The 17,394-nt window shown below is 38.2% G+C and overlaps 1 protein-coding gene across 1 annotated transcript; it reads left to right on the top strand.

Moving 5' to 3' along the window:
* The first annotated feature begins 16,243 nt into the window (after window positions 1-16,243).
* LOC308494626 (large ribosomal subunit protein eL30) lies at window positions 16,244-16,730 on the top strand. The gene has a single exon (XM_081042491.1). The coding sequence runs from the start codon at window positions 16,335-16,337 to the stop codon at window positions 16,680-16,682; it is 348 nt and encodes a 115-aa protein (XP_080898617.1). The 5' UTR covers window positions 16,244-16,334; the 3' UTR covers window positions 16,683-16,730.
* Window positions 16,731-17,394: the final 664 nt, after the last annotated feature.

Raw genomic sequence — 17,394 nt, 5'->3', positions numbered from 1 at the left:
ATAACAACAGTAAAGGTAGATACTAATGGGAAAAATAGAGTACATTTTAAAATTGAGGGTGGTAATTAAAATATCAGGTTGAACACAGGATGTATTCATTGACACCCAAGTGTCTTTTAAGCTTGCTAGAATTTTAGAACTGCTATTTCTCCAGTGACAGTGAGTTGGAAAAGAAAATACCATTATACATAGACTCAAAGACATAATCCTTCATCACAGGCTGAGTGATGTCCCAGTCATCTAGGTTTTGAAGGAACATCTTTTTCTAAATGTAAAAATTAATGTCCATCATTTCTCAATTAAATTCACTACTGTTGCTCAGAAGTACTTGACTTCTTTCTGCAGGGTACTGTATATCCCTACTTAAGTTCAACATTTTATTTTTTTTAAGTTTATTGAGGTGACAATTGTTAGTAAAGTTACATAGATTTCAGGTGTAAAATTCTGTAATGCATCATCTATAAATCCCATTGTGTGTTCACCACCCAGAGTCAGTTCTCCTTCCATCACCATATATGTGATCCCTTTTCCCCTCAACTTTCAAGGTCCTTTCCCATTATGCATTAATAATTGAAATTCAAGGAAAAACAAAGAAAGGGTCATTTACTTTTACTCCTTTTCTTGATTGTGCTAGCGTTACAGTCTTTGTGAGAGGAAAAACTGATTCATGCATTGAACATACTTCTCTGATCTTAATGTGACAGAGGTAGAGACAGAAAGTGAGATAAAAAGACAGAGAGAGACAAAGAGAAACAAGATAAATGCATAATCGAATGCAGAATAACACGAAGACAATTGTCCCTGTGCCTCTGCTGTCCTAATACTATTTGGCAATCTGCTTCATTTTAAATCCTAATTATATGAATGAGATGTGTTCTAAATTGACTCGAAATTTGCTTGTTAAGTGTCAGGTAGAAGAAAATGTTTTCTTGGGTGCAGAAAGAAGTAATGCTGTGCAGTCAGCGGAAAGAAACATTCAAACAATTATACACCTTACTGCTCTAAGTCATATTAAAGGAATGTGTAAACTAATGTAATACTAACACAATGGTACATAATGGCAAATGGGTTAGATGAACAGTTAGTCTTCCAAGTAAAAAAATACAGTGTCATTGATTTGTTCTGTGAGAGTTTAAATGCCACATCTGTTTTTATTCATAGTATATAATCAGACTTTGAATCAGAAAAATATGCTCTGTGTAAACAAACATCAGATAAATGCCTCATTTTTATGGAGCATCATTCACAAATAACTGAAAAAATACAAGGGGAAAATTTGGAATACATAAAAACATTTATACTTGAACGTTTTTACATCCAACTAATTTTCTTTGGCTTTGTAAACATGCGGCCATTGACCAGACATATAAAATTTAAAGCTACAGTTATTTATATTTTTTTTTCAGTTTTGCTTTCTATTTTCTTTTTTATTACATTTATTGAGGTGACATTGGTTAATAAAATTATATAGGATTCAAGTGTATAATACTATAATACATCATCTATATATTGCATTGTGTGTTCACCACCCAAAGTCAATTCTCCTTCTATCACCATATATTTCACCCCCTTTACCCTCTCCTACCATCCCTATGCCCTCCTTACCCTCTGGTAACCATTAAATTGTTAGTCTGTGTCTATGAGTTTTTGTTCGTTTGTAGGTCTTCTTTTTGTTTTCAGTTTTATATCCCATGTATGAGTGAAATCATGTGGTTCTTGACTTTTTCTGTCTGACTGATTTCACTTAGCATGATAATGTCAAGATCCATCCATGTCGTCACAAATGGCAGTACTTTGTTTTTTCTTATGGCTGAATAATATTCCATTGTATATGCATAGCAAATCTTCTGTAATCAACCATCTATCGAAGAACACCTTGGTTGTTTCTATGTCTTGACCACCATGAATAATGCTGCAGTGAACATAGGGGATACATACATCTTTACGGATAAATGTTTTCATATTTTGGAGAGTGGATACCCAGAAGACAGATTGCTGGGTCGTTTGTTAATTCTATGCTTGTGTTTTTGAGGAACCTCCATAGTGTTTTCCATAGCGGCTGCACCAGTCTGCATTCCCACCAACAGTGTATGAGGGTTCCTTTCTTCCACAACCTCTCCAACACTTGTTATTACTTGTCTTGTTGATAATAGCCATTCTAACAAGTGTGAGGTGGTATCCCATTGGGGGTTTTGATTTGCATTTCCCTAATAGCTAGTGAAGTTGAACATGCTTTCATATCTCTGTTGGCCTGGTTTCTATTTTTTAATGCAAATCTGTCATTTAAAGCCTTCTTGCTCCCCAAAGTGTGCTCCACAGACCAGTAGCAGCATCAGCATCACCTGGAAAGTTAACAGAAATGCCGATTATCGGGTCCCATCCTGGATGTATCAAATCATAATCTATATTTTAACAAGGTCCCCTGGTGATTTATGTGCCCACAAATGTTGCAAGAGCACAGGGCTAAAGCAGTAAGTTGGGTGTAATAGAAAGAACAATGAACCTCGTTCAAGGCCTAGCTCTGTTGTTTTTGCTTTTCTAAGCCTGTTTCCTCATCTAAAAATAGTGATGATAATTCTGAAATGAGTACTTTAAAGTTAATATATGGATCACATTAGCATTTATCTGAAACTATTATGAAATGTAAGAAATGAAAATAGATTAAAACAATATTATGGTTGATTTCCTTAGGAAAGGATTCAAGGGTGGAGATGGAAAACAGATGGAATGGTGAGTAATTAAATCAATACATAAAAAAAAATGTTAAGAGGGAAAAAAGAAACAAAGAAATTATGTCAAGGAACAAAGTGTGAATTAGCATGATATGCACTTTATAAACATATGGTAGCTCCCTATACACTAAAAATTAACAATGGTGATAATAATAATCATAATAAGAGTAGGATGTATATATTTTTTCTTTGTGTCTTGATAAATTAACACTGAAGCTGGTTCCCTCTACCCAATCCAAAAATGCTGTAGACAGTCAATGGAGGGGGTAAAAAAAAAATTAAATAAAATGCTTAGCAACAGGTGTTTTAAAATGCTAGCCAAACAAACACAAGTATACTAAACAACTTGTTCCAGCATGTTAGTATCCTAGAATTTGTAACAAATTACCACAGGCTTTGTGGATTAAAACAACAGATTTTTGTTTTGTTTTGTTTTGTTTTCAGTTCTGGGGGCCGGAAGACTGAAATCAAGGTGGCATCGTGGCTGTGCTTCCTCAGAAGGCTATAAGGGAGAGGCCATCCCTTGCCATTTTCAGTGCCTGGTGGGTCCAGGCTTTCCCTTGTGTGTAGCCTCACTCCTCCTATCTCTGTCTCCATAGTCACATTGCCTCTTCCTCTTCTGACTGTTTAATCGCCCTCTGCCTCACTCTAGTAAGAATACATGTTATTGGATTTAGGGCCCATTGGAATAATCCAGGATAACCTACTCCTCTCAAAATCCTTAACTTAATCACATCGTTTGTCATATAAGTTAATATTCACTCTTACCGTTTAAGATAGTCATGGGTTCCAGGGATCAGAAAATGGATATGTATTTTGGGGGGCCGCCATTCAGTCTACAGCTACCCAGTTACACAGTAGTTTACATCTAGCAGATTCATGCTCAATAAAATGATGATGGGTTTTTGGACCAACTGTAATAGCACCCATTTATTAAGCCTTTACTATTTTAAACTTATATCTACTGATATTTTCTCTTTCTGGAAATTTTATGAAATAACTACCGTCATTATCCCCATTTATAGATGTGGAAACTGAACCATGAAGAGGTTAAATAACTAGTCCAAAGTCATACAGCTCGTTAGTGGTGGAGGCAGGCTTCAAAGGCAGGCCATCTGGCTCCAGAGCCCGGCCTCTTAACCAGAAAGAACGTGACCTACAGCCATAAAACTTAGATTTGCATCCGTGGGAGCTACATATTCTCACAAATATTTTGTTAAATGTATATGTCAAGGGCAAAAATATAGAAGATGATTTATAAGGTAAGAGGAGAAAGAATATAAATACCTGTAAACAGTACATGAGAATTCCAGTGTTTTTAACATACTGCTAAATGTACTACATAGATTACATATGTTAGACTAGATGTGGAAAAATGCAAGATTTGTCTAAAACAAGGCTTAAATACCAATATATTATCTCTCTCTATATATATATACACGCACATATATATTATATATATATATCATTATTATATATATAATATATACATATATTTTATATATATTACATATATGTCACTATTATATATATAAAGGGAACAAAGTCCTATAAACTTCTTTCTTGTTTCCACCTGGACTTTAATCTAACACAGAATAAAAAAAAAAAAAGCTTCAATAATATGGAGAAAAAAAATGTAAGTTGAAGAACATTGCAGATGAGAAGGTTATGAAAAGGTGAATTCTGGGGTAGGACACTGCATTTTAGACTGGTGGCATGATCAAAGACTAAAACTTTAAAAGGCCATACGCAAAGATACATGAAAAAAATATTCCTGGGGGTTTAAGTTCACTGTCAAGGAATGTATCTTGAGCAAAAGAGAAGAAGGCAGAGCAGAAGGTAGAGCAGAAAAGCACAACGACAAGGTTAGATGAGACACACCGCTGACCGAGGAAGGACTGTGCTACCACAGACTTGTCAGTCTTTAAATAGATATCATCATTCTTTTTTTCTGGATAGCATTTTACTTTGGAAAAGTTCAAAGCATTTTTTTTTTTTTTTTTTAAGGAGGGTGCAGCTCACAGTGGGTCATGCTGGGATCGAACCGGCAACCTTGGTGTTATTAGCACCATGCTCTAACCAACTGAGCTCACCTGCCACCCCCAAAGCATTTTTTAGTAATTCTCCCAGTTTATCTTTTCTGTCCCTTCTCAAGGACCACTCAATGTATTCATAACCCTTTTAACACTATAGACACTTTCTTATAAGCATTTATGTATGATTAACCTGTCTTCTATGTTAATTTTTTTTTTAAATCTTTCTTTGAGCCCATGTTTCCATCTAAGGAGTGTCCTTTACATTGTCACCTTTCTAGAAAAACATGTCTGCTTGCCATCTGCCTTTTATCACCTACCAATCATGCTTTCACCTACTGAAATGTAGCTAAACACCATCACTGTCAACAGCAGCACTTCTACCATCGCTGAAACTGCTCTCGTCAAATCTAACACTGACCTCCTTCCTGCTAAATCTAAGAACACTTCTTAGTCCTTCCATCACTTGACCTCTCTGTCACATTCAACCCTGGTAATCAACACCGCTTCTCAAAACACCCTCTTTCTTTGCTTTCCATTACATAATTATATTCTCGTGATTTTTCTCTGACTTCTCTCACAGCTTTTGTTTGGCCACCTCTTTGAGCACCTCTCACTTGGCACATTCTGAAACTGTCACTGGGCTGTAATCCATTGTTAATCGGAACTCCACAAACTCAAAGGGGCTCATGGATAGTATTCAGGGGCTGTGATTTGGAAGGGGGAGAATGACATTATTTTAAATAACCTCTTAGAGTTTAAATGAAAGAATTATCTTCAAAAAAATCAAAACAATATGAATAATACCTATAACTTTATCACCAACAGAAATCAGATAATTTCATATGCCATTACAGTTATTAAAGATATCTCAAAATGCCATTTAAAGTCCTCTTTACTTTGAAATTAAGACGGCTATTAGGTCCATTAGACCTTATTATTTAATGTGTTAATTATACAGCACATATATTTGTTTATAACAAATGTGTTTAAATATTTTAGTAACTTAATTTAACATAATTATTTTCTGTAATTTTTATTGTATACTAAATTATATTATACATACTAAATATGTATAACTATGTATTATATGTGTATGTATATGCATATATAACAAACACTCCCATACACACAAAACTATATCATTAGGAAACATAATTCTGAAAGGGGATCCTTAAGATTCACCAGATTATTGAAGGGGTTAATGGGACCAAAAAGGTTAAAGGTTAAGAAGCCTTTGCTCTCTCATAAGTCATTCTCTCTTGTAGGTTTACACATTCTCTCTGGGTTATCTCATTTTTTCCCATGACTTCATCGCCATCTCTGCATAGATGACTCCATAATCTGCAGCCGTAATCTCTCTTCTACATTCCAGATCCACATATCCAACTGTTCACTCACACCCACACTTAGATACCCCAAAGGATGTCTAAACCTAAAATAATGATGTCCATTTTAGCTATAACTTGTTCCTTTTTGTGCCATTCTTATATCAGTGGATGGTACCACCACCTTTCTAGTTGCCCAAGACATAAACTTGAGCGTCATCTCTAACTCTTTCCAAAATCACTATATCCCATTTATTATCTGATTCCTTTGATATTTTTCCTCTTAACTGTGTCTGAAATTTGCTTCTGTTCAATCTTATTTCTTCTTCCCTGTATGGACTATCATCTCTCACCTTAACTACTGTAACTACTGTAACTAAGTGGTCTCCCCGTCTCCAGACTCTCCTAAGTTAATTCTATTTTTCACATGGCAGTCAAAGTGATATTTTCAAAATACAAATCTTATCATTTCATTTCCCTTCTTCAAACAGTTAACTGATCCTCCAGTTTCTCCTCCTAACATATTATCATGGCTTTCCGGGCCTTGCTGTCATCTGATCCCATCCCTATCTAGCTCTCCTCATTCATCTTCAATTTCCACCTTATTCTCTGTCCCAGCCATTCTGAACTTTTTTCATTACTTTATATTTTACTGCTTTCCCTAGACCCTTCTCAGTCACAAATTCTCTTTTCCTTTCATCCCTCTCACTCAACCTTAACTCCCATTCATGCTTTTTCAGGTGTACAACAGTGAGTAGATATTTATACAACTCACGGAGTGATCGCCCCAATATGTCTAATACCCACCTGACGCCATACATAGTTATTACAATATTCCTGACTATATTCCTTATGCTATACTTTACATCCCCACGACTGTTTTTTTAACTGGTAATATGCGCATCTTAATGCCTTCTCTTTTTTCACCTATCCCCCCAGACCTCCTCCCACCTGGCAACCATCAAAATGTTCTCTGTATCTATTAGTTTGTTTCTGTGTTGTTCATTCATTTTTTTCTTTGTTCTTTAGATTCCACATGTAAGTGAGATCATATGGTATTTGTCTTTCTCTGTCCGACTTGTTTCACTCAGCATAATACCTTCCCCTGAACACAAAGCATATAATTAATGACATTACAGAAAGCTTGTTTACTTGCCTACTTCCCACAGTGGACTGTATCCTCATCATACATAGAACACAGCAGGGGTGCAAATAATATTTTAGGATGAATGAATACATTAATAACATTGGAAAATACTAAGTATAAAATAATGGTAATATTTAACACTTATAACGTGCTTTCTATGTGCCAGGCACTGTTCTAAGTGCTTTACATATATTAACTTATATCCTTACAAATAACCTACGGTATGTGCCATTAGCGTTCCCATTTTTTAGATCAGAAAACTGAGGTGAAGAGAGTAAATTGAGGGCAAAGTAACACAGGAAATAAATGGTGGAACCAGAATTTGCATCCGTGTAATCTCACCATAGAATCCAAGTTCTCAGCCATTACTTAAAAAACATATTGGCTAACATTGACATAGAATTTATCACACATCAACACTGTTCTAACTCACAAACTGATATTGATCCATTTAATCTCAAGACAGTCACCCAACAACTGAATAATATTGGCATAACTAGTACTATGTAGTAGTCCCTGCATTATTGAGATTTGGGTGAGGGTATGAAAGATCACTCTCTCCCAGGGAACTATTTATTGTTTAACTAATAAAAGGAAATGCTATCAATTCACATTTGTGAAGCAATTGTATTCAAAGTACTTGCACACATAAGGTGACCTCATTTTGCTCTGAGGCCCAATAATTTAAAATAACGTTAACAACATTACTTTCTAGTTTTATTTTACATTGTAAATCTGATGATGTATGAAATCGTGCCCAATTTAAGCCCACCACAGGATACAACGTAGCAACTTCCATAACAGCCCTTTAATCACCAGAATGAGTGTTTCAATGAATTTTTACATTGCAAGCGCACTATGCGTGATGACCCAGTATAGCTCTGTAAGACGTCATGATAAAAACATAACTTCATGTTGAAAGAGTCATGATTGAGAGTCAAAAGCATGGCTTCCATTCTCACCACGACACTAACTAGAGGACACAAGTTCCCTTGACCTCAGTTTTTGCATCTGTGAAATTAGCATGGTGGACAAGGATACTGTATGTGAGTTCTTTATAATTCTGAACACGTGATGCTGTGAAGCCACTAACCACTCATAAAATGCAGTGTAATTATTTTATAATATACCTCTTCCAGCCAGCTTGACAAAACTAATAACTGGTGGTTCTTTTTCCCCTGTTACCTAGATATACAAGGTTAAAACATGAGCTTTATTTACCCCTTATCACAGATTTGAGTAGTAAGGAAACGCCTGTTTCTAAAAATTATAGCATTGGATAGAAAGTCCTTTGAAAATGTCTATCTTATGTCATATGTGAGCAGGAAATTATCACCATGATGCTAGTAGATAAAGTCTTCATAGAGTATTAATTATGAAGCAGTGTAAATGAATAATATATTGCAGTTATTAAGAGGAGATTTTCAAAAGCTGATATGCTATGACTCAACTGACAGTCAGTAATGAGATATTACACCACACGGCTCAGGTACAAAGAATTGCTGGCACCAGTGATAGGGAGGCATGATGGCTGTCTGGCACCAAAATCATGGTCTCTACAGAGTGCTAGCAAAGACTCATAAAGCATCTTCTGGCAGAAAGAGCTATCCAAGTAGTTATAAGACACACATCTGGGAAGCTGTTTTCAAAGACTTTGAGTGCAGAGCTGATGAGGTCAGGATAAAACCTCCCCAGGAGGTCATCCTATAAGATTTGTTCTTTCCTCTCGGAGCATTGTGTAAAATAATAATAAATATCAGATTTCTATAGAATTACTAAACAGGTAAAGAACAGCTTACCTACATTCTGAGTGAAGGAGACAGTACAAAAACAAATAAAAGGACAAAATAATTTGATTTTAGAGCTTCTTACAGGGTAATATGGTTTTAATGAATGTTCCTAAGTACAAAGAAGTTAGTCATGCCATAATCAGGAAGCATCGAATTTACTAAGCATTTATTTTTAGCTATAGCAAGACCGAAGTGAATGCACTAAAATATTACCATGGTAAAATATGAAACTAAAAAAAGATATCACAGTTACATGCTTCGTTTTTAACAAGAAAAAAATTCCATTAACATTGACATATAGTGTTTCCCTGAAATATAAAACATCTCCCTCTTCTTACTTAAAAGTCTCTTAACCAGTAAGGCCATAACCTTATAAAAAAAAAATCCCTGATAATGCTATTAGGGAACTTACAATCTACATGGGTTGGGGTGGGAACCACAAATAGGAGTTCCGGGTTAACAGACATAAGGAGTTCCAAAAATACATTCTGAAAAATATTTTAATTACTATAATTTTATTATGCTATTTTTATTTTCCATGGTCTCAGTAGTTACCAAAAGGCATTCACTGAAAAGATATCATTGTATTAAGCTGTTTCCAGAAAGCACTCTTCTTGATAAAGGAACATAAATTCAAATAAAAAAAACAGACCATACTATATGTGGAATCCTAGTTTTTTTTTTTTTTTAATTGAAAGGGGCCTTAGAGATTTTCCAGTCACTCCTGGAAATTTTTTGAAAGGAACAACTTTGTTTCTCTGAGCAGTCTGCTGCCTAACACATTCCAGCTGTCCAGTTAGGTAAGCCAGTACAATTATGGAGAACACAGATGAACAAGATCAACAACAACTAGAAAACTCACTGGAAAAAATGGGTCCTGTCAGGTAATTCACCCTGTAATATTAAAATGCAGAGGTGATAAAGCTGCTGATGAAATAGCCTGCAGCCATTTGACCAAAGCAGGAAGATGGCACTAATGTTTTTACACAAGCAGACAAACTATGCTTGTTACTCGGAGATTTCTATAGCCATTATTTGGAAGGATATGACAGCAGTGGTTCTGAACTACTGAATATCAATACAATGCACAATTTTTACAATGGATAAGCCACCCGACAGAAAGGAGGAGATTTATTTCACCCACGGGGAGAAATGCAGAGCAAGGAATCCCACAAGGTCGGCATGTCTAACAACGGACTCCTGAAACTTCGGGAAAGGCCTTTAATTCCTGCCCTTGCCCTTCGCTCTTTGTGATGCTCCCTTCCCTGTGCTAATGCCACCTTCTTTCTTTTAGTATTCTTTCTTGCCCTGATCAAGGGAAAAATGATGACAGGAAAAAGAAAAAAATGTAAAATATATAATTTCTTTAATTTTTTACTCTTATAATGTACCCAAATACTTGTGACTGTAACCCCTTCTTCCTCATCTTTCTCTCTCTCTCTCTCTCTCTTTCTCTCTCTCTCTCTCTCTCTCACTATCTCTCTCTCTCTCTCTCTCACACACACACACACACACACACACACACACACACAGAATTATTTCTAAGACTGAATATCCTAGAGGGCAGACATATTTCTATGTGTTGTTTTCAGCTATATATGATGCTTACCACAGAATTACAACTGCCACATATATTTGAAAAACAAATGATAAATCAATAAACAAAAGTGTTCTAAAACAAAATTAAATTTTGCCTTTTGGGGGAGATAACAGAGAGAATAATGAATTATAGAAATTATAAAGATATTTTGGAAATTTCAAATGCAGAGTATACCTTTTGTGATCTATAGCCACCCACTAGAATTCAGAAACGGCAAATGCAAAGAAAATTAGCTGGAACTTTCCCTTATTGACATATATACGACGCCCGTTGATGTTGACAAGAGCTGTGAAAACACATCTAAAAAATTTGGTTTACAGTAAATGAAGCTTTAGTGAATTATAAAGGCTGTTTTTTAGGATTACTAAATTACACAGAGCACACCTGTACATAGATACCTGCTTCCCCACTAAAAATCATAATGGTAGCAAAGTATATTTGAGTGTGTCTAGAATCCTAACCGAGTTAAGGCAGAAATTGCACGTCTTCAGTATTCTTAACAATCACAGGAAAACATTTCTTTAGGAAATGAAAATCACCACCAATTGAGGGATGACAACATGTTCCAAAATGGCAAATGAGGACTGACAGGTAAAAGGCACTGCGTAAAACAAACTGAGTGTACACTGCGTGTGCACAGCCAATTTCCTGTTATCCATATCAGTGAGTGGGGGGCAACTACATAGGAAATTGACAACAGTGGGTATGAAAAACAAATTAATATTTGGTTTGACATGTCTGGAGCTAGATTTGAATAAAAGTATATAATATGACAGAGACTTATGAATCTACTGTGAGGAATACAATTTACCTCTTTTGGTAATCAAGTTTAAAAGCCACCGGTTTCCAAATTCTACTTTCATCCTGTCCAAACCATGTGGGAAATTATTAGTCAGATTGATACCAAGTAGCCTTGGAAACCCAAATATCCAAATTTTCTTTTTATGCCAACTTTCTTAGAGCAAAAAGCTATGCTTTATCCAGAAAGTATTACTAGGGAGTGCCAGTCAAGATGGCTGAGTAGATAAATGCAGTGCTTGTGTCCTCCTATGACCACATTAAAATTACAACTAATTATAAAACAATCAACCTAGAGAACCATCTGAATACTAGCTGAACAGAAGTTCTACAACTAAGGATATAAAGACGTCACTTCGAGACTGGTAGGAGGGGCAGAGACACACAAAAAGGCTGGCCTCATACCCATGTGTGGCAGTTGAGAATCAGGAAGGATATCTCAGCAGCAGAGGTCCCCAATGAGGAGCGAGGGGTCCCTGCCACACACCAGAATCTCCAGACCAAAGGACCAGTGCCAGGAAGAGGAGTCCCCACAACTGGCTGTGAAAATCAGTGGGGATTCAATCCATGTAGGTGAAAAGGGAGGCTATCGCAAACCCAGGCATCCCTTAAAAGCCCTGCGCACAGACTCTCTCTCACTCCCAGGCAATCACCCTGGGCTCTGGCAGAGAAACTGTGGCTCTCGAGATACCAGAGATATATGGGAAGAGACTCAATTGTGTGACTTCAGGCTGAGAGCTGAAGGCTCAGCATTGATTGTTCCTGTGTGGAGCCCTACCCTGTGCAGACTACGGGTGGGCACTGTCTTTCCTGTGTTGAGCCCTCCCAGCATACCACCAAATCTCAGTCTACATTAGCCTAGTGAACTCCACTCATTCCACCCTGGTGACTCCCTCCAACCCCACCCAACTCATGCACCACTTGAGGCTCTTTAAGCTGCTGAGCCTTATGGGCAGCCAGCAGGTAACAGCAAGACTCAGATGTCCTGTGGCCTTTTGCTGAGTTAACCCAGGCCCAGAACTGGTGGCAACTGGCCTTCGTTTTCAGCATGGCCTCTCCAATATTCCTCCAGGTACAGCACAGTCAACAGCCACTTGTGGATTGCTTTGTAGCTCCTACCTGCAAGTGTCTGGCAGGTCAGAGGCAACAGCTTACCTTAGCATGCATGAGAGCCACTCCCAGAGGGCCCCAGCACCAACACACCCAGTAGCCTGCTTTAGACCACAGCAGAGTACAAAGCAATTGGCCCACAAGCAGCACACCACAAGGGTAGTCTCAGCAGGCACCAGAGCCCACTGAGGCAAGTACCTCTCCACGGGGTCAGCCCCACACAGGAGCTCATACACTATGGTCTGGATCATCCTAAGAGCTACGCAACCTGGGCATCAATCCCACCCACTGATGTGCCAACAGCAATCAAGGCCGAACAACAATAAGGGGGCACACACAACACACAGAAGGACACTCCTGGAGCACCTCGGTCAGGTGATCCAGAAAGACCATGCCACTGGGCCCCCCAGGACAACTACTACATAAGGTCACTGAGAGAGTCAGCAGATCTACCCAATACATAGAAACAAACACAGAGAGACAGCCAAACTTAGGAGACAAAGAAACATGTCACAAATGAAAGAACAGGGGAAATCGCAAAAAAAAAAAAAAAAAAGGTAATTAAATGAAGGCAAGCAATCTACCAAATACAGACTTCAGAACACTGGTTATAAGTATGTTCAACGACTTCAGGGAGAACTTCAACAAAGAGATAGCAAACATAAAAAAAAGGACATAGAGACAGTAAATAGGAACAGTCAGAAATGAAGAACAGAATAACCAAAATGAAGAATACACTAGAAGGAATCAATAGATTAGATGAATCAGAGAATTGAATCAGAGATTTGGATGACATGGTAGCAGAAAACATCCAATTCGAACAAGAAAAGTAAAAAAAGAATAGTTAAAAAAAAGAAAGAAAAAATGTAAACAGTTTAAAGGAACTCTGGGACAACATGAACTTAACAACATTCATATCATAGGAGTACCGGAAGGAGAAGAGAGAGAAAGGAATTGAAAACCTATCTGAAGAAATAATGATTGAAAACTTCCCTAACCTGGTGAAGGAAAGAGACATACAAGCCCAGGAAATGTACAGAGTCCCAAAGAAGATGAACCCAAAGAGACCCACATGAAGATACATCATAATTAAAATAGAAATGTTTAAAGACAAAGAATCTTAAAAGGAGCAAGAGAAAGGCAGTTAGTTATCCACAATGAATCTCCCATTAGACCGTCAGCTGATTTCTCAAAAGAAATGTTGCAGATCAGAGGGATTGTCATGAAATATTCAAAGTTATGAAAAGCAAGACCCAAAATCAACACTATTCTACCCTGCAACAGTATCATTTAAAATTAAAGGAGAGATAAAGAAATTCCCAGACAAGAAAAAGCTAAAGGAGTTCATCATCACCAAACCAATATTACGAGCAATGTTAAAGGAACTTCTTTTAGAAGAAATAAAAATGATAAGAGATATGGATAAAATGGCAATAACTATGTACCTATCAATAATCACTTTAGGAGATTTCTGGTCAAGTGGGTGGGGTAGGTAAATGCTATGTTTGCCTCTTCTCATGACAACATCAAAATGAAAACTAAACTACAGAAGAACCAGCTTTGAGAATCACTTGAAGTCTAGCTGAACAAAAGTCCTCTAACTACAGATATACAGAAGAAGCCAACTCCAGACTGGTATGATGTGTGTTGATGTGGAACAGGCTACTCCCACACCCTAGTGTGACCATTAAAAATTGAGAGGGATAGCTCAGCTGTGGGAAAGAAGTATCACAAATTCTAACTGTGAAAACCAGTGGAGATTGTAGCTGAGTGAGACAGAGGGTGGCTGGGGTCCCAGGCATAGCTCTTAAAGGGTCCACACATAGACATACTCACTGAAAGACTCACTCGCTTTGAGCTCCAGCACTGGGGCAGCAGCTCAAAAGGCAACAGGGACATATGAACTAGGGACATAAGAACTAATTTGTCTGGCTTCAGTACAAGGGCTGCAGGGGCAGCTTTCTCCCCGACAGAAGTGCTGGCAGAATCCATTGTTTCTTGGTTGAGCCCTCCTACCTCCTCCCATGCAGATGCAGGTGGCTGCCATATCTAAGTTTCTGTCAACCCAGCTAACTCCTTTCATAGGAGTTATTCCTTGCCCTGGTTATTCCCTGAGACCAAGCCCCATCCAAATTTCAGGCACACCCAAAACTTCCAGTGGCTTTTCCATATAGCCTGTCTTCACTCATGCTGTGGACTTTATTAAAATCTCTCAAAAGTTATCAAAACCCAAACAAACCGCATCTGACTTTGGCAAGTCCCATACCTCTTGCTGAGCAGCCTTAATCCCAGCACTAGCAGCAGCCAGTCTCGGTTTGCAGGTTGGCCTCCGGAGGCACCTCCAAACCCAGCGAGGGTGGTGACCATGTGTGGATGGCTTTGTAGCTCATGCCAGGTGGCCTGGAAAAGGCACAGTCTCAGGTGAACTTCACGTGCAGTGGGGCCCCTTGCAGGAGGACGCAGGGCTGGCAGCCCTGGTGACCAGCTTCTGACTGAGCCTGATCATCACCGAGCCTCCTCCAAAAATGGCACATTGGGCAGGCACCAGAGCCCTGCTAATGCAAATCCTGCTCTGTAGGGTCAGCCCCTGCTCCACTGTCGTCACAGCCAGTCCTCACAAACAACCAGCCTGAGGGTCAATCCCTCTCATTCATGTGCAAAAAGCAATGAAGGCACAACTGCAGCAAGAGGGTACACACAATCCACACAAGAGACACACCTGAAACACCTCGCTCGGGGGACCACGGAGACTGAGCCACTGGGCCCCACAAAACACTTACCACATAAGGCCAATCTATTAAGATGGGGAGACATAGCAGCCCTACTTAATACATAGAAACAAACTCAGGGAGGCAGTCAAAATGGGGAGACAAAGCAACATGTACCAAATAAAAGAACAGAAGAAAGCTCCAGAAAAAGAACTAAACAAGACTGAACGAAGTAATCTAATAATGCAGAGTTCAAATCACTGGTTCTAAGGATGCTCAGTGATCTCAGGGAGAACTTCAACAAAGAGATAGGAAACATAAAAATAGAGATAGAAAACATCAAATACAACCAATCAGATATAAAGAATATAACTAAAATAAAGAGCACATTAGTGGGAATCAACAGAGGATTAGATGAAGCAGAGGATGGAATCAGTGATTTAGAAGATGAGGTAGTAGAAAACACCCAATCAAAACAGCAAAAAGAAAAAAAGAATTTAAAAATTGAGGATAATTTAAGGGGCCTCTAGGATAACATCAAGCATACCAACATTTGCATCATAGGGGTAACAGAATGAGAGAAGAGAGAGCAAGGAATTGAAAACCTATTTGAAGAAATAATGACAGAAAACTTCCCTAACCTGACAAAGGAAATAGACATACAAGCCCAGGCACAGAGTCCCAAAGAAGATGAACCTAAACAGACCCACACCAAGACTCATTATAATTAAAATGGCCAAAGGTTAAAGACAAAGGGAGAATCTTAAAAGCAGCAACAGAAAAGCAGTTAGTTACCTACAAGGGAACTCCCTTCAGACAGCGAGCTGATTTCTCAACAGAAACTTAGCAGTCCAAAAGGGATTGGCACAAACTATTCAACGTGATGAAAAGCAAGGACCTACAGCCAAAATTACTCTACTCAGCAAAGCTATCATTTAGACTCTTGGTGAGTGGGCTCCTAGAGTTATAGAGCTTTCCGCAGCGCGGGGAGCCCAGCGGGTTGCCGTGTGGACCCCCGGGTCGTAAACTTCCTGTCCTGTTCTCTGTGTGTTCTAGGTTGGGGGCCGTCCCGCTTCTAAGGCAGGAAGATGGTGGCCGCAAAGAAGACGAAAAAGTCGCTGGAGTCAATCAATTCTAGGCTCCAACTTGTTATGAAAAGTGGAAAGTACGTGCTGGGATACAAGCAGACTCTGAAAATGATCAGACAAGGCAAAGCGAAACTGGTCATCCTTGCGAACAACTGCCCAGCCTTGAGGAAATCTGAAATAGAGTACTACGCCATGTTGGCCAAGACTGGTGTCCATCACTACAGTGGCAATAATATTGAGTTGGGCACAGCATGTGGAAAATACTACAGAGTATGCACACTGGCTATCATTGATCCAGGTGATTCTGATATCATTAGAAGCATGCCAGAACAGACTGGTGAAAAGTAAATCATGCAAAATTTTTCTTTAATAAAACTGGCCAGAGCTCGGTTTAAAAACTGAAAAAAAAAAAAAAAAAAAAAAAAAAAAGCTATCATTTAAAATTAAAGGACAAAGAGCTTCCCAGACAAGAAAAACTGAAAGGAGTTCATCACCACCAAACCAGTATTATAAGGAACCTTAGAGGAACTTCTTTAAGACAAAAATAAGATAAAAACATAAAAAATAAAATGGCGATAACTACATATCTATCAATAATTACTTTAAATGTAAATGAATTAATGCTCCAATCCAAAGAGAGGATGGCTAAATGGATAAGAAAACAAGAACCTTACATATGCTGCCTACAAGAGACTCACTTCAGATCGAAAGACGCACACAGACTGAAAATAAAGAGATGGAAAAAGATATTTCTTGAAAATCGAAACAAACAAACAAAAAAAGCTGGGATGGCAATATTTATACCGGACAAAATAGAAATTAACACAAAGCAATAACAAGAGACAAATAGGACCCAGTAATCCCACTTCTGGATATTTTCCTGAAAAAACCAACACTCTACTTCTAGGGGATGAATGCATCCAGATGTTCATTGCAGCATTGTTTACAATGACCAAAATGTGGAGGCAGCCTGGGTGTCCATCAGTGAATGAATGGATAAAGAGTAGGTGGTACATGCATACAATGGAATATTTCTCGGCCCTGGGAGGGAATGGGTTCT

Source organism: Rhinolophus hipposideros, assembly GCF_964194185.1.
Source record: "Rhinolophus hipposideros genome assembly, chromosome: X".
Taxonomy (NCBI): domain Eukaryota; kingdom Metazoa; phylum Chordata; class Mammalia; order Chiroptera; family Rhinolophidae; genus Rhinolophus; species Rhinolophus hipposideros.
The sequence above is the reverse complement of the archived record's forward strand: the minus strand, read 5'-3'. Positions and strand labels throughout refer to the sequence as shown.